Here is a 16,114-nt window from a genome sequence, read left to right as displayed (position 1 = left end):
AGGTGATCCACCCATCTTGGCCTCCAAAGTGCTTGGATTACAGGCATGAGCTACCACACCCAGCCTTATTTATTTTTTCGAGATGGGATCTCATTCTGTCACCCAAGTTGGAGTGCAGTGGTGTGATTTTGGCTCACAGCAACCTTCGCCTCCCAAGCTTAAGGGATCCTCCAAACTCAGCCTCCCTACCAGCTAGGACCACAGGCATGTGCCACCATGCCCAGCTGTTTTGTTTTTGTTTTTTTGAGATGGAGTCTCGCTCTGTTGCCTAGACTGCAGTGCAGTGGCGTGATCTTGGATCACTGCAACTTCTACCTCCCAGGTTCAAGCAGTTCTTCGTCTGAACCTCCCGAGTAGCTGCGATTACAGGTGCCCACCACCATGCCTGGCTACTTTTTGTATTTTTAGTAGGCACAGTCTTTCACTGTGGTAACCAGTCTGGTGTTGAACTCCTGACCTCAGGTGATCTGCCCACCTTGGCCTTCCAAAATGCTGAGATTATAGGTGTGAGCCACTGCACACAGATGCTAGACTCCATTGGTGTTTCTTCTTGGTGGTTTCTCATTGTTACCAATCTCATTTTGTTCATACCTTGTTTTCCTGATTTCCTGTGGTTAAGCACCTTATGACTCTTAATTTGAATTGTTTGTTTAGTAATAAATATATCTTTGTTTCTTTAATGTCAGTTTGTGGTGACTTAATTTGTTCTTTTGTGTGGGTCATTTTTTTTTCTCTTTGCTATCTTGTTAATCTGTTGGAATTTCAGCATCTCACAAATCATCGACTTCACTCAGTTTTTGGTGTCTGTCTTTGTTAGTCAGCCTGACTAGAGATTCTGGAGGCCCCTCGAGCCTTTTCTGAGGGTGCATCCTCTCTACGCTTTTGCCTGTAATCTAACTGAAGAGATTCTGCCACTTTATACTTGGGAGGACCCCTGTTGTCTACCAGATATTCTGCAGCCTCTGTGATGCTATAGTAAATTCTGGTCTGGATCTGCACCTAGTATCTTGCCCATGTTACCACAGACATTGAATTATGTTGATTGCCTCTATTCTTTCTTTTTTTCTTTTTGAGAGAGTCTCCCTGTCACCCAGTCTGGAGTGCAGTGACACAGTCATAGTTCACTTCAGCCTCTACCTCCTGGGCTAAAGCAGTCCTCCCACTTCAGCCTTCCAAGTAGCGAGGACCACAGGCATGAGCCACCATGACTGGCTTTGTGTGTGTGTGTGTGTGTGTGTGTGTGTGTGTGTGTGTGTGTGTAGATTGGGGGGGTCTCACTATGTTACTCAGGCAGGTCTTTTTTTTTTTTTTTTTTAAAGACGGGGTTTCACCATGTTGGCTGGGCTGGTCTTGAACTCCTGACCTCAGGTGATCTGCCCGCCTCGGCCTCCCAAAGTGCTAAGATTACAGGTGTGAATCACTGCACCCGGCCTCGGGCAGGTCTTGAACTCCTGGGCTCAAGTGATCTTCCCACCCCAGCCTCCCAGAGTGCTAGGATTACAGTCATGACACACCACACTAAAGCCGATTGCCTTTATTCTCAATGGCTCCCTGACCTGGTGCTGTTTCTTTCAGTGCTTATGTTCAGCCAAGACAGAAACTTGAAAGATCAGAATGTGTGATGGATGTTTTCATACTCTCCTTCCCCCAGGAGAAATCAGTACTTGGGGATGTCCTTGTAGTGATAACACATCAGTCCCCAGGGTAGAGCCACTGGGGAATAAGTGTCACATTTGCCTGTCGGGCTTCCGTTAAGTGTTCCAGGCTGGCCGCAATGGCTCCTGCCTATAATCCTAGCACTTTGGTAGGCCAAGGCGAGAGGATCACTGGAGCCCAGGAATTCAAGACCTGAGCAACATAAGGAGACCTCGTCTCTACAAAAACATTTAAAAATTGACAGGGGCCAGGGATGGTTGCTCATGGCTGTAATCCCAGCACTTTGGGAAGTGGAGGCAGGTGGATCATTTGAAGCCAGGAGTTCAAGACCGGCCTGGCCAACATAGCAAAACTCATCTATACTAAAAATATAAAAATTAGCTGTGCATGGTGGCACATGCTTGTAATCCCAGCTGCTTGGGACGTTGAGGTGCGTGGATCACCTGAGCCCAGGAGGCAGAGGTTATAGTGAGTCGAGATTGTGCCACTGCATTTTAGCCTGAGCAACAGAGTGAGACTCTGTCTCAAAAAAAAGAAAAGAATTTCTAGATCATAGTCATGTCGACTATTAATTTTAACAAATCCAGCGCTTTCCTCTCCACCATACCCTCCCTGCTTTTTTCCTTTTCCTTCTTCTTTTCTTTCTTTCTTTTCTTTTTTTTTTTTTTTTGGAGACAGAGTTTTGCTCTTGTTACCCAGGCTGGAGTGCAATGGCGCGATCTCAGCTCACCGCAACCTCCGCCTCCTGGGTTCAGGCAATTCTCCTGCCTCAGCCTCCCGAGTAGCTGGGACTACAGGCATGCTCCACCATGCCCAGCTAATTTTTTTGGTATTTTTTAGTAGAAATGGGATTTCACCATATTGGCCATGCTGGTCTTAAACTCCAGACCTTGTGATCTGCCCACCTCAGCCTCCCAAAGTGCTGGGATTACAGGCATGAGCCACCACGCCCGGCCTGTGTTTACTAGTTTTGATGCACAAAATCCTCCATAGACTTTTGATCACCACAAGAGGTGGGAAATCCTTCAGCTCTTGGTCTTCCTGAAGGAAAGAATTCAATCAGGAGACATACAGAAAGACTTAAAGGGTTAAGTAACCTTTATTTAAAAAGAGAGGACACGAAGAAGAGACCCAACTGGCTGCTCAGAACAATGAACCAGCTGCTAGTGCCTGAGGAGATTTTATGGGAGCTTTTAGTCATAGAAACAGTACACAGAAGGACACAACAGGGTGGGCTGCTCAAAAGAATGTGTCTGCTCTGGCCGGCACGGTGGCTCGTGCCTGTAATCCCAGCACTTTGGGAGGCTGAGGTGGATGGATCACAAGGTCAAGAGATCAAGACCATGCTAGCCAGCATGGCGAAACCCCATCTCTACTAACAGTACAAAAATGAGCTGGGCATGGTGGCACATGCCTGTAGTCCCCGCTACTTGGGAGGCCTAGGCTGGAGAATTGCTTGAACCCAGGAGGCAGAGGCTGCAGTGAGCCAAGATCATGCCACTGCACTCCAGCCTGGTGACAGAGTGAGACTCTGTGTCCAAAAAAAAAAAAAAGTTTCTGCTCATGCTGCAGATGCTTTTGATGAGAATTTTACATGATTATTCACGTACGTGCTATTCAGAAGTGTTCTGAGTAAAAGGGTTTTGAGAAGTCCTCTGGGCATGCATGCATTGTGAGTGTACATGCTCATACACACATCGCATGTCTCAGCATCTAAAACCTCCTAACATGGAATAACGTCTTAGAAAATCAACAGAAAAAATAGAATCTCCACCCAGGGGAGTGATTTTTAGTACTATAATAAACAAATGGGGACCAGGCACAGCGGCTTATGCCTGTAATCCCAGCACTTTGGGAGGCCAAGGTGGGCAGATCACTTGGCGTCAGAAGTTCAAGACCAGCCTGGCCAACATGGTGAAACTCCATCTCTACTAGAAATAAAATATTAGCCGGGCGTCGTGGTACATGCCTGTAATCCCAGCTACTTGGGAGACTGAAGTGGGAGAATCGTTTCAACCTGGGATTTAGAGTTTGCAGTGAGCCGAGATCATGCCACTGCACTCCAGCCTGGGGGACAGAGCGAGACCCTGTCTCAAAAAAAATAAGAAAAAAAGAAAAGCAAATGGCTACTCTGGGGTGGGTTATCAGGCTAAGAAATGCTCATTAGTGGGGAGAATCCCCTACCTCTGTCATCCCTAGTGCCTCTTCTGGGCCAGACAAGCCCAGCCACAAATCACATGTAGCCAGTGTAGCCACTGTCCTCTTTTTGCTGACTGTCCGTGGGCAGCATCACCAAGAAGGCCATCAGTGGGCTCCGTTCCTAAAGATTCCTTTCCCAAAGGCTCTCTTGCCTGCTCGTGCCTGCCTATCTGCCTGCCCTGATATCTTCCTCCTCAAGAGATGGAGACCCTGAAAAGCTTTGGGTGTAAGGACGTCGTGGGTCTTCTGTAACTACTTCCTGCTGACGTGGGACGAAGAAGTCGTCAGGGTCTCCATCTCTTCCTCAAAGAAACTCCCCCGTGGTTTCCCGGAATCTTTGCCCACTGGCATCCAAGGGAGAGATGTAGGTTCTGGGGCTTCCAAGGACTGTTAGCTGATGTCTTTCCTTTTTGGGGGACTTCGTGTGAAATTGCTGTATCCTAGAAGAGACAAACTTAGTCAGTAAATTAAAGAAACAAGGGCCAAAGAGGAGAAGGAGGAGGATAACTGTAGCTGGTCCCAGTAAAGGGACCAACCATTTGAGGGAGGGGAGAGCAGACGTCACAGCCTCCCAGACGGCCCTTGCTGAAGCACCCCCTTTTCCAAAGTCATGGAGCCACGTGGCGTGGTCATAGATCTTTTTTATGTCCTCCTCTATTGCCCCGCTGTTATTGACATAAGTGCAGCAGGATTTATTGATCACTGCGCAGACTCCACCCTGCTCTGCTAAGAGGTAATCTAAGGCCAGTCTGTTGTCCATGACCACGTTTGCCAGAGAATCTAGGGAGGCCTTGAGTTTAGAGATGGCGTCTCCAGTGCTCTTAGCCAGGTTGCCTATTTGTGTGGAGAGATTTCGGAGGGTGATTTCGTGATAGGCGAACCCTCCCCAAGGGGCGATCATTCCTACGGCCGCTCCTATCCCTGCCAATATGAGGCCCAGAGCTCTTTTCTGTCTGGGTTGGGTGGTGTTATAAATGGTTACCCCTATCCCCCGCGGCCCCAAAAGCCCCACGGCACATTCCCCCACATGCTGGATGTTATTGATGCAGGTGAAGAGGTTTGCCGAAGGGGGGTTTGAGTACGTTCTCTTAGGACTTCCCTCGAAGGGCAGCTTATTTTGTTTTGGTCCACATAAAAATACATAGCCAGGAGGGGTACAGGCCCACCGGGGGCTTCTGGTGTTGAACCACCTGTGTAAATGCGATTTCCACCCTGTTTGAATTGTTTGATTGCATGTAGGGGATAGAGGCCCTCCCCGGAGAGCGGTACTTTTTGGCCAGATGTGGGCAGTGTGTGCCTTGGGAAGCGAATACAGAACCCTCCATGTTATTAGCTCTTTTCCTTCCCAAGCTCTACACCGATTCCGGGCTGACTTCTCTGGATTGTTCACTGGGTGATTGTCAGCTGGGCACCAGTGAGTCAAGTTAGGGTGGCAACCTGTTGAGGAAAAATTCATGGGCTGGATGGTGGGAATGGGGAATTCCTCCGCCAAGGTGGCGTTCCAGTCACAGTGTCCTCGAGGGCACGGACAACAGGTTTGGTTTAGAGAAGAGCAGTTGAACAAATACACGGAAGTTTTATAGCTCTGATTGAAAGGTGGAGTGAGATCCAGGCAGGGGACTTGGTACGCGGACTTAGCAAGTGAAACCTGGAGCGGAACAGATTTATGCTGGCCTTCAGGGATTCCGGAACCAAACGTTAGGTTTAAAGAAAAGTTTCGTAACAAAATATATTGGTAAGACGAGGATCTGGTGATGAAGTCATGACAAATCCAGCAGTTGGTCAGATGGTTTCCAGAAGCAATGATTTTGGAGAAATTGACAAGCAAATTTTCACTCCATTGGGCTTGTGAGAGCAGGGGCATGGGAAGGAGGTAAAGATAAAGGAAAAGGTATTTCTCTGTCATAGCGGATTTTCCCTTAAGCTTCATGAAAGCAAAAGGAGTTTGCCTCCGAGTCATGGCACCAAAAGCAAAAATGAACAGAAAAGAAAGCAGAAGGAAAGTGGTGAAATAGGAGGTAAAATAACTGAATGGTTAGATGGAGCGTTTAGTGATGAAACAGGCTGTTATCAGGACTTCAGGTGGCATGCAAGTTAGGGCCAAAATGAGGGGAATAGCCAATGCCACCGCAACCAGGATTCCCAGTTCTGAGATTGACTTCGGTTTTCAGTGAAAGGGAGAAGGCTTTACTTATCTTTTCACTTGAAGAGGAATTTTAAGGCCTCCGTCGGCTCACAAGAATGCTTGGGTGCTGATTCTGTTGTTGGTTCTTTGGGACCTTCCCAAAGTTATACTCGGGAATGATGTATCCAACTAGAGATGCCAGCAACGTTGACAGCTGTTGGAGTGGAGAGTAAGACAGTAAAGGGGGCTTTCCAGAAGGGAGTTGAGACCCAGGTGACCCAGCTCTCTGGGTTTTGATGAGGTTTTCTGACCCTGATTTGTATAAGGGATGTTGATTACTGAAAGGGTCAACAGTAGTTGACCCAAAAACAGTACCTCCTGTCCAAACTCCTATAATGCATATAAATATATATATATATATATATTGAGATGGAGTATCACTGTTGTTGCCCAGGCTGGAGTACAATGGTACAATCTCAACTCAACGAACCTCTGCTTCCTGGATTCAAGCAATTCTCCTGCCTCAGCCTCCCGAGTAGCTGGGATTACCAGTGACTGCCACCATGCCTGGCTAATACTTTTGTATTTTTAGTAGAGATGGGGTTTCACCATGTTGGCCAGGCTGTTCTCGAACTCCTGACCTCAAGTGACCCACCCTTCCATAGTACTGGGATTACAGGCGTGAGCCACTGCACCTCACCATTTTGTTTTATTTATTTTTTATTTTTTGAGCCTGTTTTGCAGCCTTTACAAAAATCAGGGTTTTCCTATGAGATCCCGAAGATTTTCATATAAGGGACCTCTGAGCATTTGTGTTGGCGTTGGCAGTAAGGGTCAAGCTGGAGTATGGTATTGATATTTAAGCTCCCACCTTTGGCCAGGTTCCTGCCCTTCTAGTTCATACTTTGACCAAACCATACTGCAAAGGAAAATCAGTCTCTTTTGTTTTACAATCTGAGGATCAACCTTATCCCAGATTCCAAGGATGGATCCAGGCACGATCTCAGCTCACTGCAACCTCTGCCTCCTGGGTTTAAGCCATTCTCTTCTCTCAGCCTCCCACGTAGCTGAGATCACACGTGCACGCCACCACGCCCAGCTAATTTTTATATTTTTAGAAGAGATGGGGTTTCACCCCATGATGGCGAGGCTGGTCTTGAACTCCTGACCTCAGGTGATTCCCCTGTCTCAACCTCCCAGTGTGCTGGCATTTCAGGTGTGAGCCACTGCGCCCCACCAAAATGAGGGATTTCTTTAAGCAGGCATCCTGCCAGTGCTGGTCCCTCCAGTGAAAAAGGAGGCAAGGGAAACGACAAAGCTGAGTCTCATTTCTGAGGAAAAAAATATAAACATTAGCACGGGCCTGCAGAGGACTCCAGCACCTGGCAGTGAAGCAAATGTAGCAGGTACTGGAAGGGCAGGCCGTGCAAGGGGCTTACACATGAAGGAAGAATTCAAGAAATCCCAGTGGCAAGGACAGGGACAGCAAAGAGTAAGCAGAGTGACCTGGGAGCGTCATCACCGATGGCGGCATATTGTGTCCAAGGGAGTGAACTGCCAGGAACAGCAAGTGTAAGACCCGACTTAACACAGCACCGTAGTTTTAGTTAGAAGATAAAGAGCCAGGAGCAGTGGCTCACACCTGGAATCTTAGCACTTTGGGAGGCTGAGGCTGGTGTATCACCTGAGGTCAGGAGTTCGAGATTAGCTTAGCCAACATGGTAAAACCCCATCTCTACTAAAATTACAAAAATTAGCTGCGCATGGCAGCGGGCACCTGTAGTCTCAGCTACACCGGAGGTTGAGGCAAGAGAATCACTTGAACACTGAAGAAGGAGGTTGCAGTGAGGGAAGATCGCACCATTGCGCTCCAGCCTGGGGGACAAAAGCAAAATTCCATCTCAAAAAAAAGATAAGGAAGCTCCGAGTCATTGCCCAATGATGGCATATTCCCTACCCTTCACAAGCCTCTGCAGGGAGGGTCACCCTGTCTCAGATCTTCCTGGTGTGGACTCGAAATCCTCCCTCCTCTGCCTGTCACCCCTCAGGCTGAGCTGAGAAGTCAGCCAGAGGGAGCAGAGTCACAGCAGCTGAAGGGAATGGGTACTGGGCATTTGTTAGTAAACACGGCGTGAGAGGAAAAGCCCCTCTCCTGAAAGCTGCAAGAACCGCATTCAGGCAGGAGGGTCTTCAGAGCAGAAAGCAGCAGAGGTCCTCGGCCAGGTAATCTGGCACCACCTTCTTGCCACTTACCTGGGACAAGAGTTCAGAGGCCAGGTAACCAGCCGAAAACGCCAGATGTTACCAGGAGGGGCGTGGAAGTCCTCTGGTTCTTGGTCTTGAATTCAGTCAAGAGACACTCAAAGAGTTTAAGCGTAAGTGCCCTTTATTTAAAGAGACAGGAGCTTAGGAAGAAGAGACAGCCTGAATGGCAGAACCTGGTGGGCTCCTGAAAAGAAGGAGTCTGTCCTTACTAACGCTGGCCTGAGCCTTTTAGTGAGAAGCCAATATGATTATTCATGAAGGGGCTGTGCACAGGCGTTATTAGTGAGCACCCTCCGGGAAGTCCTCTGGGCAGGAATGCGCGGTGACCGTCCACGCTAGTGCACACATCACCTGTCTCATTAGCATCTCAAATCTCCACCCAGGAGTGTGGTTTTTGTTTTTTGTTTTTAATTTTTTTTTTCCAGTTGTCAAATGATTCCTTATCGAACATTTTCCTTTGTGCTTCTTACCTAGCTGGGCATTACACAGCACCACTGTTGATGTCATCTATGATGTCATGAGGGTGGCGGCCATCAACATGACAGCCCACAGACTGGGCAGTCCCCAGGATCTCTTTCATGGTTCCAGAGAGTTCTCTGGCTCAAGATCAGTGCCATCTGTCGAGCAATGTTGACTATCTCATCAAAACTGATACTCCCTCTGTGTTTAATGTTTCTCTATTTCTTTCTGTCTCTGGTGGGTTCCTTGAGGGCTTTGATGACCCAGGCAGAGGCAGAAGGCACCACCTCAATCTGGGCCTGCCTGTTCTGAATGGTCAGTTTCACTGTAATCCTCAGGCCCTTCCAGTCATCTGTTGCCTTGGCAACGTCATCACCAACCTTTTTTGGAGACAGACCCAGGGGGCCGATCTTGGGGGCCAGCGCAGAAGTGGCACCGACTTCACCCTCAGTGCACCTCAGGTATCTGACTTTCATCTCTTTGGGGTCGAACTTCGGTGGCATGGTGGAGGTGGCTGGTGTCGGATGAACCTGGATTCAGGACGGCAAAAGAAAGTTGCACATTGGCCTCCTCCAAGCTGAAAGCCAAAAGGTGTTTTATTTTATTTTTGTAAGATAGGGTTTCACCATGTTGGCCAGGCTGGTCTCAAACTCCTGACCTCAGGTGATCTGCCTACCTTGGCCTCCCAAAGTGCTAGGATTACAGGCTTGAGCCACTGCGCCCAGCCTTTATTTTGTTTTTGAGACAGAGTTTCACTCTTGTTGCCCAGGCTGGAGTGCAGTGGCACGATTTTGGCTCACCGCAACCTCTGCCTCCTGGGTTCAAGTGATTCTCCTGCCTCCCGAGTAGCTGGGATTACAGGCATGCACCACCAAGCCTGGCTAATTTTGTATTTTTAGTAAAGACGGGGTTTCTCCATGTTGGTCAGGCTGGTCTCGAACTCCCAACCTCAGGTGATCTGTCCACCTCAGCCTCCCAAAGTGTTGGGATCACAGGCGTGAATCACCATGCCTGGCCCAGAACTGTTGTTTTCATAGATAAATGAGAAACGGAGTTTCCTCAGCTTTAAAGAGAAAGGACATTTTGCTTTTCCCAGCTAAAAGGCTGACAGGGGCTGAGTGGGAGTGTCTAGGGGTGTGACGCCCTACGACGTGCAGTGGCCCTTCTGGGAATCCCAAAGAAAATTAGTTTAAAAAGCCTCATCCAGGAAATGCATCACTTTGTGTTTCGAGCCCTCCCAGAACAAGTGCTAGAGACCTCCAGAGAGACACTGAGGAGACATGAAAAAGGGTGGAGGCCGGGCGTGGTGGCTCCCTCCTGTAATCCCAGCACTTTGGGAGGCAAAGGTGGGCGGATAAACTGAGGTCAGGAGTTTGAGACTAGCCTGGCCAACATGGCAAAACTCCATCTCTACTAAAAATGCAAAAATTAGCCGGGCATGATGGCAGCTGCCTGTAATCCCAGCTAGTCAGGAGGCTGAGGCAGGAGAATCACTTGAACCTGGGAGGCCGAGGTTGCAGGAAGCTGAGATTGCACCACTGCGCTCCAGCCTGGGTGACAGATTGAGACTCCATCTCAAAAAAAAAAAAAAAAAAAAGGTGGGAAAGAAGTAATCTAAGAATGAGGAAAAACAAGGAGAATGACCCCCATTCAGGCACTCCCTGGGTTTTGTGGCACCTCTGCTTGCAACTGTTTGTGTAAAATGACATATATGGTCTTTTTGTGAAAATTCAGAGCCCGAAGGTCCCCAGCAACTATGGACTCCCTGAGTTCTCTATCTCTCTGCTTTCTTTTCTTCCTGTTTTAAGTCTGTAATTACTTTTCTTTCTTTCTTTCTTTTTTTTTTTTTTTTTTTTGAGACGGAGTTTCGCTCTTGTTACCCAGGCTGGAGTGCAATGGCGCGATCTCGGCTCACCACAACCTCCACCTCCTGGGTTCAGGCAATTCTCCTGCCTCAGCCTCCTGAGTAGCTGGGATTACAGGCGCGCACCACCATGCCCAGCTAATTTTTGTATTTTTAGTAGAGACGAGGTTTCACCTTGTTGACCAGGATGGTCTCGATCTCTTGACCTCGTGATCCACCCACCTCGGCCTCCCAAAGTGCTGGGATTACAGGCGTGAGCCACCACGCCCGGCCTGCAATTACTTTTCTACTGAGATCAAATTCACTGTTTGCACCCAACCATTTCTTTTTGTTACTGTTTTTTGCAAACCAATGAGGTATTGCTAACTCATGGCTAGAGTTCTGACGTAAAAGTTTTAGGATGTTTGGTTGTATGAGTTTGCACGTGTGTTTGTGTGTACGTATACATATTGTATTGTGTTTTTAGCCACAAGGTACCAAATTGGCTAAATTTTAAAGAGTACTCATAAATTAAATAATGAGCCCAAATGATTTTCAAGTTCACATAACTTGCACAAAATCTTTAATAGGTTAGCATTGCCAAGCGTGGTGGCTCACACCTGTCATCCCAGCACTTTGGGAGGATGAGGCAGGCGGTCACCTGAGGTCAGGAGTTTAAGACCAGCCTGATCAACATGGAGAAACCCTGCCTCTACTAAAAATACAAAATTAGCCAGGTGTGGTGGCACACACCTGTAGTCCCAGCTATTTGGAAGGCTGAGGCAAGAGAATTGCTTGAACCCGGGAGGCAGAGGTTACAGTGAGCTGAGATCGAGCCATTGAACTCTAGCCTGGGCAAAAAGAGTGAAACTCCATTTCAGAAAAAAAAAAAGTTAGCATTGAAATTATTGGTAAAATAATATTAGAAATGTCTTAAGAACTGCCAGGATACATTTTCATTTGCATTTATTGATCAGGCAACTTCATACTTATTCTTGCCAAATGATAAGGTGTCAAAATTTGGCATGAGTTACAAAACTATAAACCTGGGCCAGGCATGGTGGCTCATGCCTGTAATCCCAGCACTTTGGGAGGCTGAGGTGGGCAGATCACCTGAGGTCGAGTGTTCGAGAGCATCCTGACCAACATGAAACACCATCTACTAAAAATACAAAAATTAGCTGGGCATGGTGGCGCGTGCCTGTAATCCCAGATACCCTGGAGGCTGAGGCAGGAGAATTGCTTGAACCCAGGAGGTGGAGGTTGCAGTGAGCTGAGATCGCGCCATTGCACTCCAGCCTGGGTAACAAGAGTGAAACTTTGCCTAAAAAAAAAAAAAAAAAAATCTATAAACCCAGCCTCAAACAGAATGATCTTTTTGTAATATTTGATAAATAAAATTAATATTGGTTTAATGAAAATAGCTAAATCTTGAGTTATTTAGTAAAATAACCATATACTTAATCTTAAGATTCTCTCTCTCTAATAAAAAAATACAATTAGCTAGTTGTGGTGGTGCTTGCTTGCAGTCCCAATACTTGGGAGGCTGAGGCAGAAGAATCAGTGGAACTCAGGAGGTGGGGGTTGCAGTGAGTTGAGATTACACCACGACATTCCAGCTTGGGTGACAGAGTGAGACTGCATCCAAAACAAACAAACAAGAAACGAGAAAGATTTAGCAGGGCTTGATGTCCTTGCTAGACCTAGGAGCCGAAGTTGTGTAACTTAATGGCACAAGGTAAAAAAGAAAAATACATCATTTGTACATTTGTTAATTTATAAGAGAAAGAAAAAATTTACTTTTACTTACAAGAGGTGATGAAATCAACCATTTCCATGTTCTTCGAGTTGTGGGAGACGATTGTTGGAAGACCTCATTGCTACATTTTTTGTTTGTTTTGAGATGGAGTTTGGCGCTTGTTGCCCAGGCTGGAGTGCAATGGCGCAATCTCAGCCCACTGCAACCTCTGCCCCCCGGGGTTCAAGTGATTCCCCTGCCTCAGCCTCCGGACTAGCTGGGATTACAGGCCCCTGCCACCATGCCCAGCTAATTTTTTGTATTTTTAGTAGAGATGGGGTTTCACCACGTTGGCCAGGCTGGTCTCAAACTCCAGACCTCAGGTGATCACCCACCTCAGCCTCCCAAAGTGCTGGGATTACCCATGAGCCACCGCGCCCGGCCTCATTGATACGTTTATCTGTTCCCTCAGGACCTCTCTGACATCACCTCCTGCCCTTGTCCTCCTTGCTCCCCCTCCTCCCGCCATACAGGCCTCTTTCCTTTTTCTGGGGCTGAGGTTGCCCTGCCTACCGGGGCTGCCCTAGTCTGGCCCCTCAGCTGCCTGGAACTCGCTCCCTTCCCCAGGTTGCTCCTGCCTCAGGACCTTCATATGGGCTCTCCTCCTGCCTAGGACTCCCTGGCCCCTCAGCTGCAGGGGAGAAAACCCTTCCTTAGGTCTTTCTGCTAATATCACTTTCTTTTTTTTAATTATAAAAATTTATTATGAAAAAATTTTAAGGCCAGGCACGGTGGCTCACGCCTGTAATCCCAGCACTTTGGGAGGCCGAGGTGGGTGGATCACAGGGTCAAGAGATCGAGACCATCCTGGTCAACAAGGTGAAACCCTGTCTCTACTAAAAATACAAAAAATTAGCTGGGCATGGTGGCGTGCGCCTGTAGTCCCAGCTACTCAGGAGGCTGAAGCAGGAGACTTGCCTGAACCCAGGAGGCGGAGGTTGCAGTGAGCCGAGATCACGCCATTGCACTCCAGCCTGGGTAACAACAGCGAAACTCTGCCTCAAAAAAAAATTTTTCTTATGTAGAGATGGGGTTTTACCATGTTGGTCAGGCTGATCTCAAACTCCTGCTCTCGTGATCTGCCCGCCTTGGCCTCCCAAAGTCCTGGATTACAGGTGTGAGCCACCATGCCTGGACTGTTTTTTTCTTTTTTTTTGAGATGAAGTCTCACTCTTGTGCCCAGGCTGGAGTGCAGTGGTGCAATCTTGGCTGCAACCTCTGCCTCCTGGATTCAAATGATTCTCCTCCTTCCCCCTCCTGAGTAGCTGGGATTACAGGTGTGCACAACCACACCTAGCTAATTTTTGTATTTTTATAGAGATGGGGTTTTGCCACATTGGTCAGGCTGGTCTCTCCTGGCCTTGTGATCCACTCGCATTTGTCCCCCAAAGTGCTGGGATTACAGGCATGAGCCACTGAGCCCAGTTTGATACCACCTTCTTAGAGGGGATTTCTGTGAACTCTCACCCTACCCCAATAAAACACTCCCGCCACGCCCTCACCTCCACCTCTGGTTTGTATTGGGTGCTGTGGATGTTTCTTTCTGTTCCTTTCTGTGCACTCTCTGGAACTTGGACAGAGACCCAAGGAGAGAGCAGAGCCAGAAGACTGGGGTTGTGCTGGGTGTAAGAGTTAAGGAAAAAGGAAAGAAACACGAAACATGGCTTAACAATCGAACACAGGATTATTTTAGAGAAATAAACTTGAGAGGGTCTTCTGGTTGATTTCGGTCAGGAGCATTTTCTCTTACAGACTAAGAGTATATATTGGTTTTAGGGTGAGGGGGCTTATCACAAGCTTGGACTGTTTCTGTGTGAGGGAGTTTATGGTGGGGTTGGAATGTCTTTGGGCAGAGGGGGTAGTTATCTTGGGGCTTCTTTACGCCTGGGGTTGGGGTGTGGTTATTTCCCGGCTGGCATGTCTCTGGTAAGGGAGGGGTTTGGAATGTCTCTGGTTGGAGATGTCATTTGTGGTTTGTGGTCATGCTGACCTTAGCCAATAGGCTGATGCCCTTTGGAGTTAGGCAGTTTTTAGTCAAGGTGAACTTAAAAGGACGGTGCTTCTCCAAGATGGCGATACTCCTGCTCTGTCACTGGGCTTGCCCCCTCTGAATACAGCTCAACCCTGGCTTCACATTAGAGTGCCGAGGCATTTTATAGATACTCTTCTTGTGCCCCCTTACCTGAGATTTTCATTCACTAGATTCAGGCCTGTCCTTAATATGATAATACTTAAAGGTGATTCTTTTCATCTTACTAAGATAAGGTCTCACTATGTTGCCCAGGCTCGTCTTGAACCCCTGAGCTCAAGCGATCCTCCCACCTTGGCCTCCTAAAGTGCTAGGACTACAGGTGTGAGCCACTGCACCCAGCCCTTTGTGTTCAGAATTGAGCACCAAGACTCTGCCCCTTGTTTCTGAAGGATGAGATCAGCTTGTGATCCACAGAGACGTGAGGGGTTGTGCTTTGCATGGCGTTTGATCAGGTGGAGGTCCGTTCCCTGAAAGGAAGCTCAGTCCAACCCAGCTCCCCCACCCCCTGCCAGCTTCAGCATGGGTGTGTGACTCTCCAGGAGGAGAGCAGGTTCTGAAGAAAGGGGTCCGAAACTCACTTTGTGGTTTTCCTTTGGGAACCTGTTGTTTCTGCATTTCCTCTGATGTAGTGAATAGCAGAGGACCATCTTTCCAGAGGCCTTGCCTATATGGGTGAGACACAAAAAAGAGGGTGTTAAGGCTGGGCGCCATGGCTCACACCTGTAATCCCTGTACTTTGGGAAGCTGAGGTGGGAGAATCATGAGATCAAAAGATCAAGACCATCATGGCCGATATGGTGAAACCCGATCTCTACTAAAAATACAAAAAATTAGCTGGGTGTGGTGACATGCACCTGTAATCCCAGCTACTCAGGAGGCTGAGGGAGGAGAATTGCTTGAACCTGGGAGGCGGAGGTTGCAGTGAGCTGAGATGGTACCACTGCACTCCAGCCTGGCGACAGAGTGAGACTATGTCTTAAAAAAAAAAAAACAAACCAACCGTCTGACCATCACCTGATGGTTGGCTGACATTCCTGGTGTGTGTATGGGGAGGGGAGCCCTCTCCTGCTCTGCCCTGCTCATTCCACAGAACTACCTACTGTAACAAACTGTGACTCTTTGGAATTGCTAATCTTTGAAGCATCCTGCCTGACGTGCTTGCTCACAGTCACCCGTGCCGTCCTCTGGTCCCTCTCTTCTCACTTAGATTCCACTGTGCATGACCCGGTGACATGAACTTCTGAAGAGTCCAGCCCAGCAACACGGCGAAACCCCGTCTCTACTAAAGTACAAAAAAGTACCCAGGCGTGGTGATGAGCACCTGTAATCCCAGCTACTCAGGAGGCTGAGGCGGGGAAATTGCTTGAAACCTGGAAGTGGAGGTTGCAGTGAGCTGAGATCTCACCACTGCCCTCCACCCTGGGCAACAGAGCAAGACTCCAGGTCAAAAAAATAATAAATAAATAAATAAGAAAATCCTCCTCTGCCGAGCTCACCCTTTGGTGAGCATTCATGTGGGACTCAAATATCCTCACTGTTTTTGACCACTTAGGTCCGTCCACATACCTCTTCCCCAGATGTTTCTGTCATCAGTTTTTCAATCATGCTCCTTCCAGGGACCATCCAGCCAAACCATTAGCGACAGCCCATGAATCAGTATAGAGTCGCACATCTGGCCATTTCTTCTTCCAGCCGAAGTGCACAGCCAGGTGCGCTGCCCAGAGTTCTGCCCACTGG

At 48.1% G+C, this 16,114-nt stretch overlaps 2 protein-coding genes and 1 pseudogene across 2 annotated transcripts in view; 1 reads left to right on the top strand and 2 right to left on the bottom strand.

Annotated features, from left to right (window-relative positions):
• LOC128928141 (putative protein ZNF321) overlaps window positions 1–16,114 on the top strand; it is a 94,496-nt gene that overhangs the window by 7,158 nt on the left and 71,224 nt on the right.
• On the bottom strand, window positions 4,160–5,761 carry ERVV-2 (endogenous retrovirus group V member 2, envelope). Its single transcript, NM_001308066.1, has one exon. The coding sequence runs from the start codon at window positions 5,759–5,761 to the stop codon at window positions 4,160–4,162; it is 1,602 nt and encodes a 533-aa protein (NP_001294995.1).
• On the bottom strand, window positions 8,171–9,318 carry LOC100895895 (large ribosomal subunit protein uL11 pseudogene; annotated as a pseudogene).

The sequence above is a fragment of the Callithrix jacchus genome, chromosome 22 (genome assembly GCF_049354715.1).
Source record: "Callithrix jacchus isolate 240 chromosome 22, calJac240_pri, whole genome shotgun sequence".
Taxonomy (NCBI): domain Eukaryota; kingdom Metazoa; phylum Chordata; class Mammalia; order Primates; family Cebidae; genus Callithrix; species Callithrix jacchus.
Note: the sequence above shows the minus strand (reverse complement) of the source record. Positions and strands in the feature narration are given on the sequence as shown.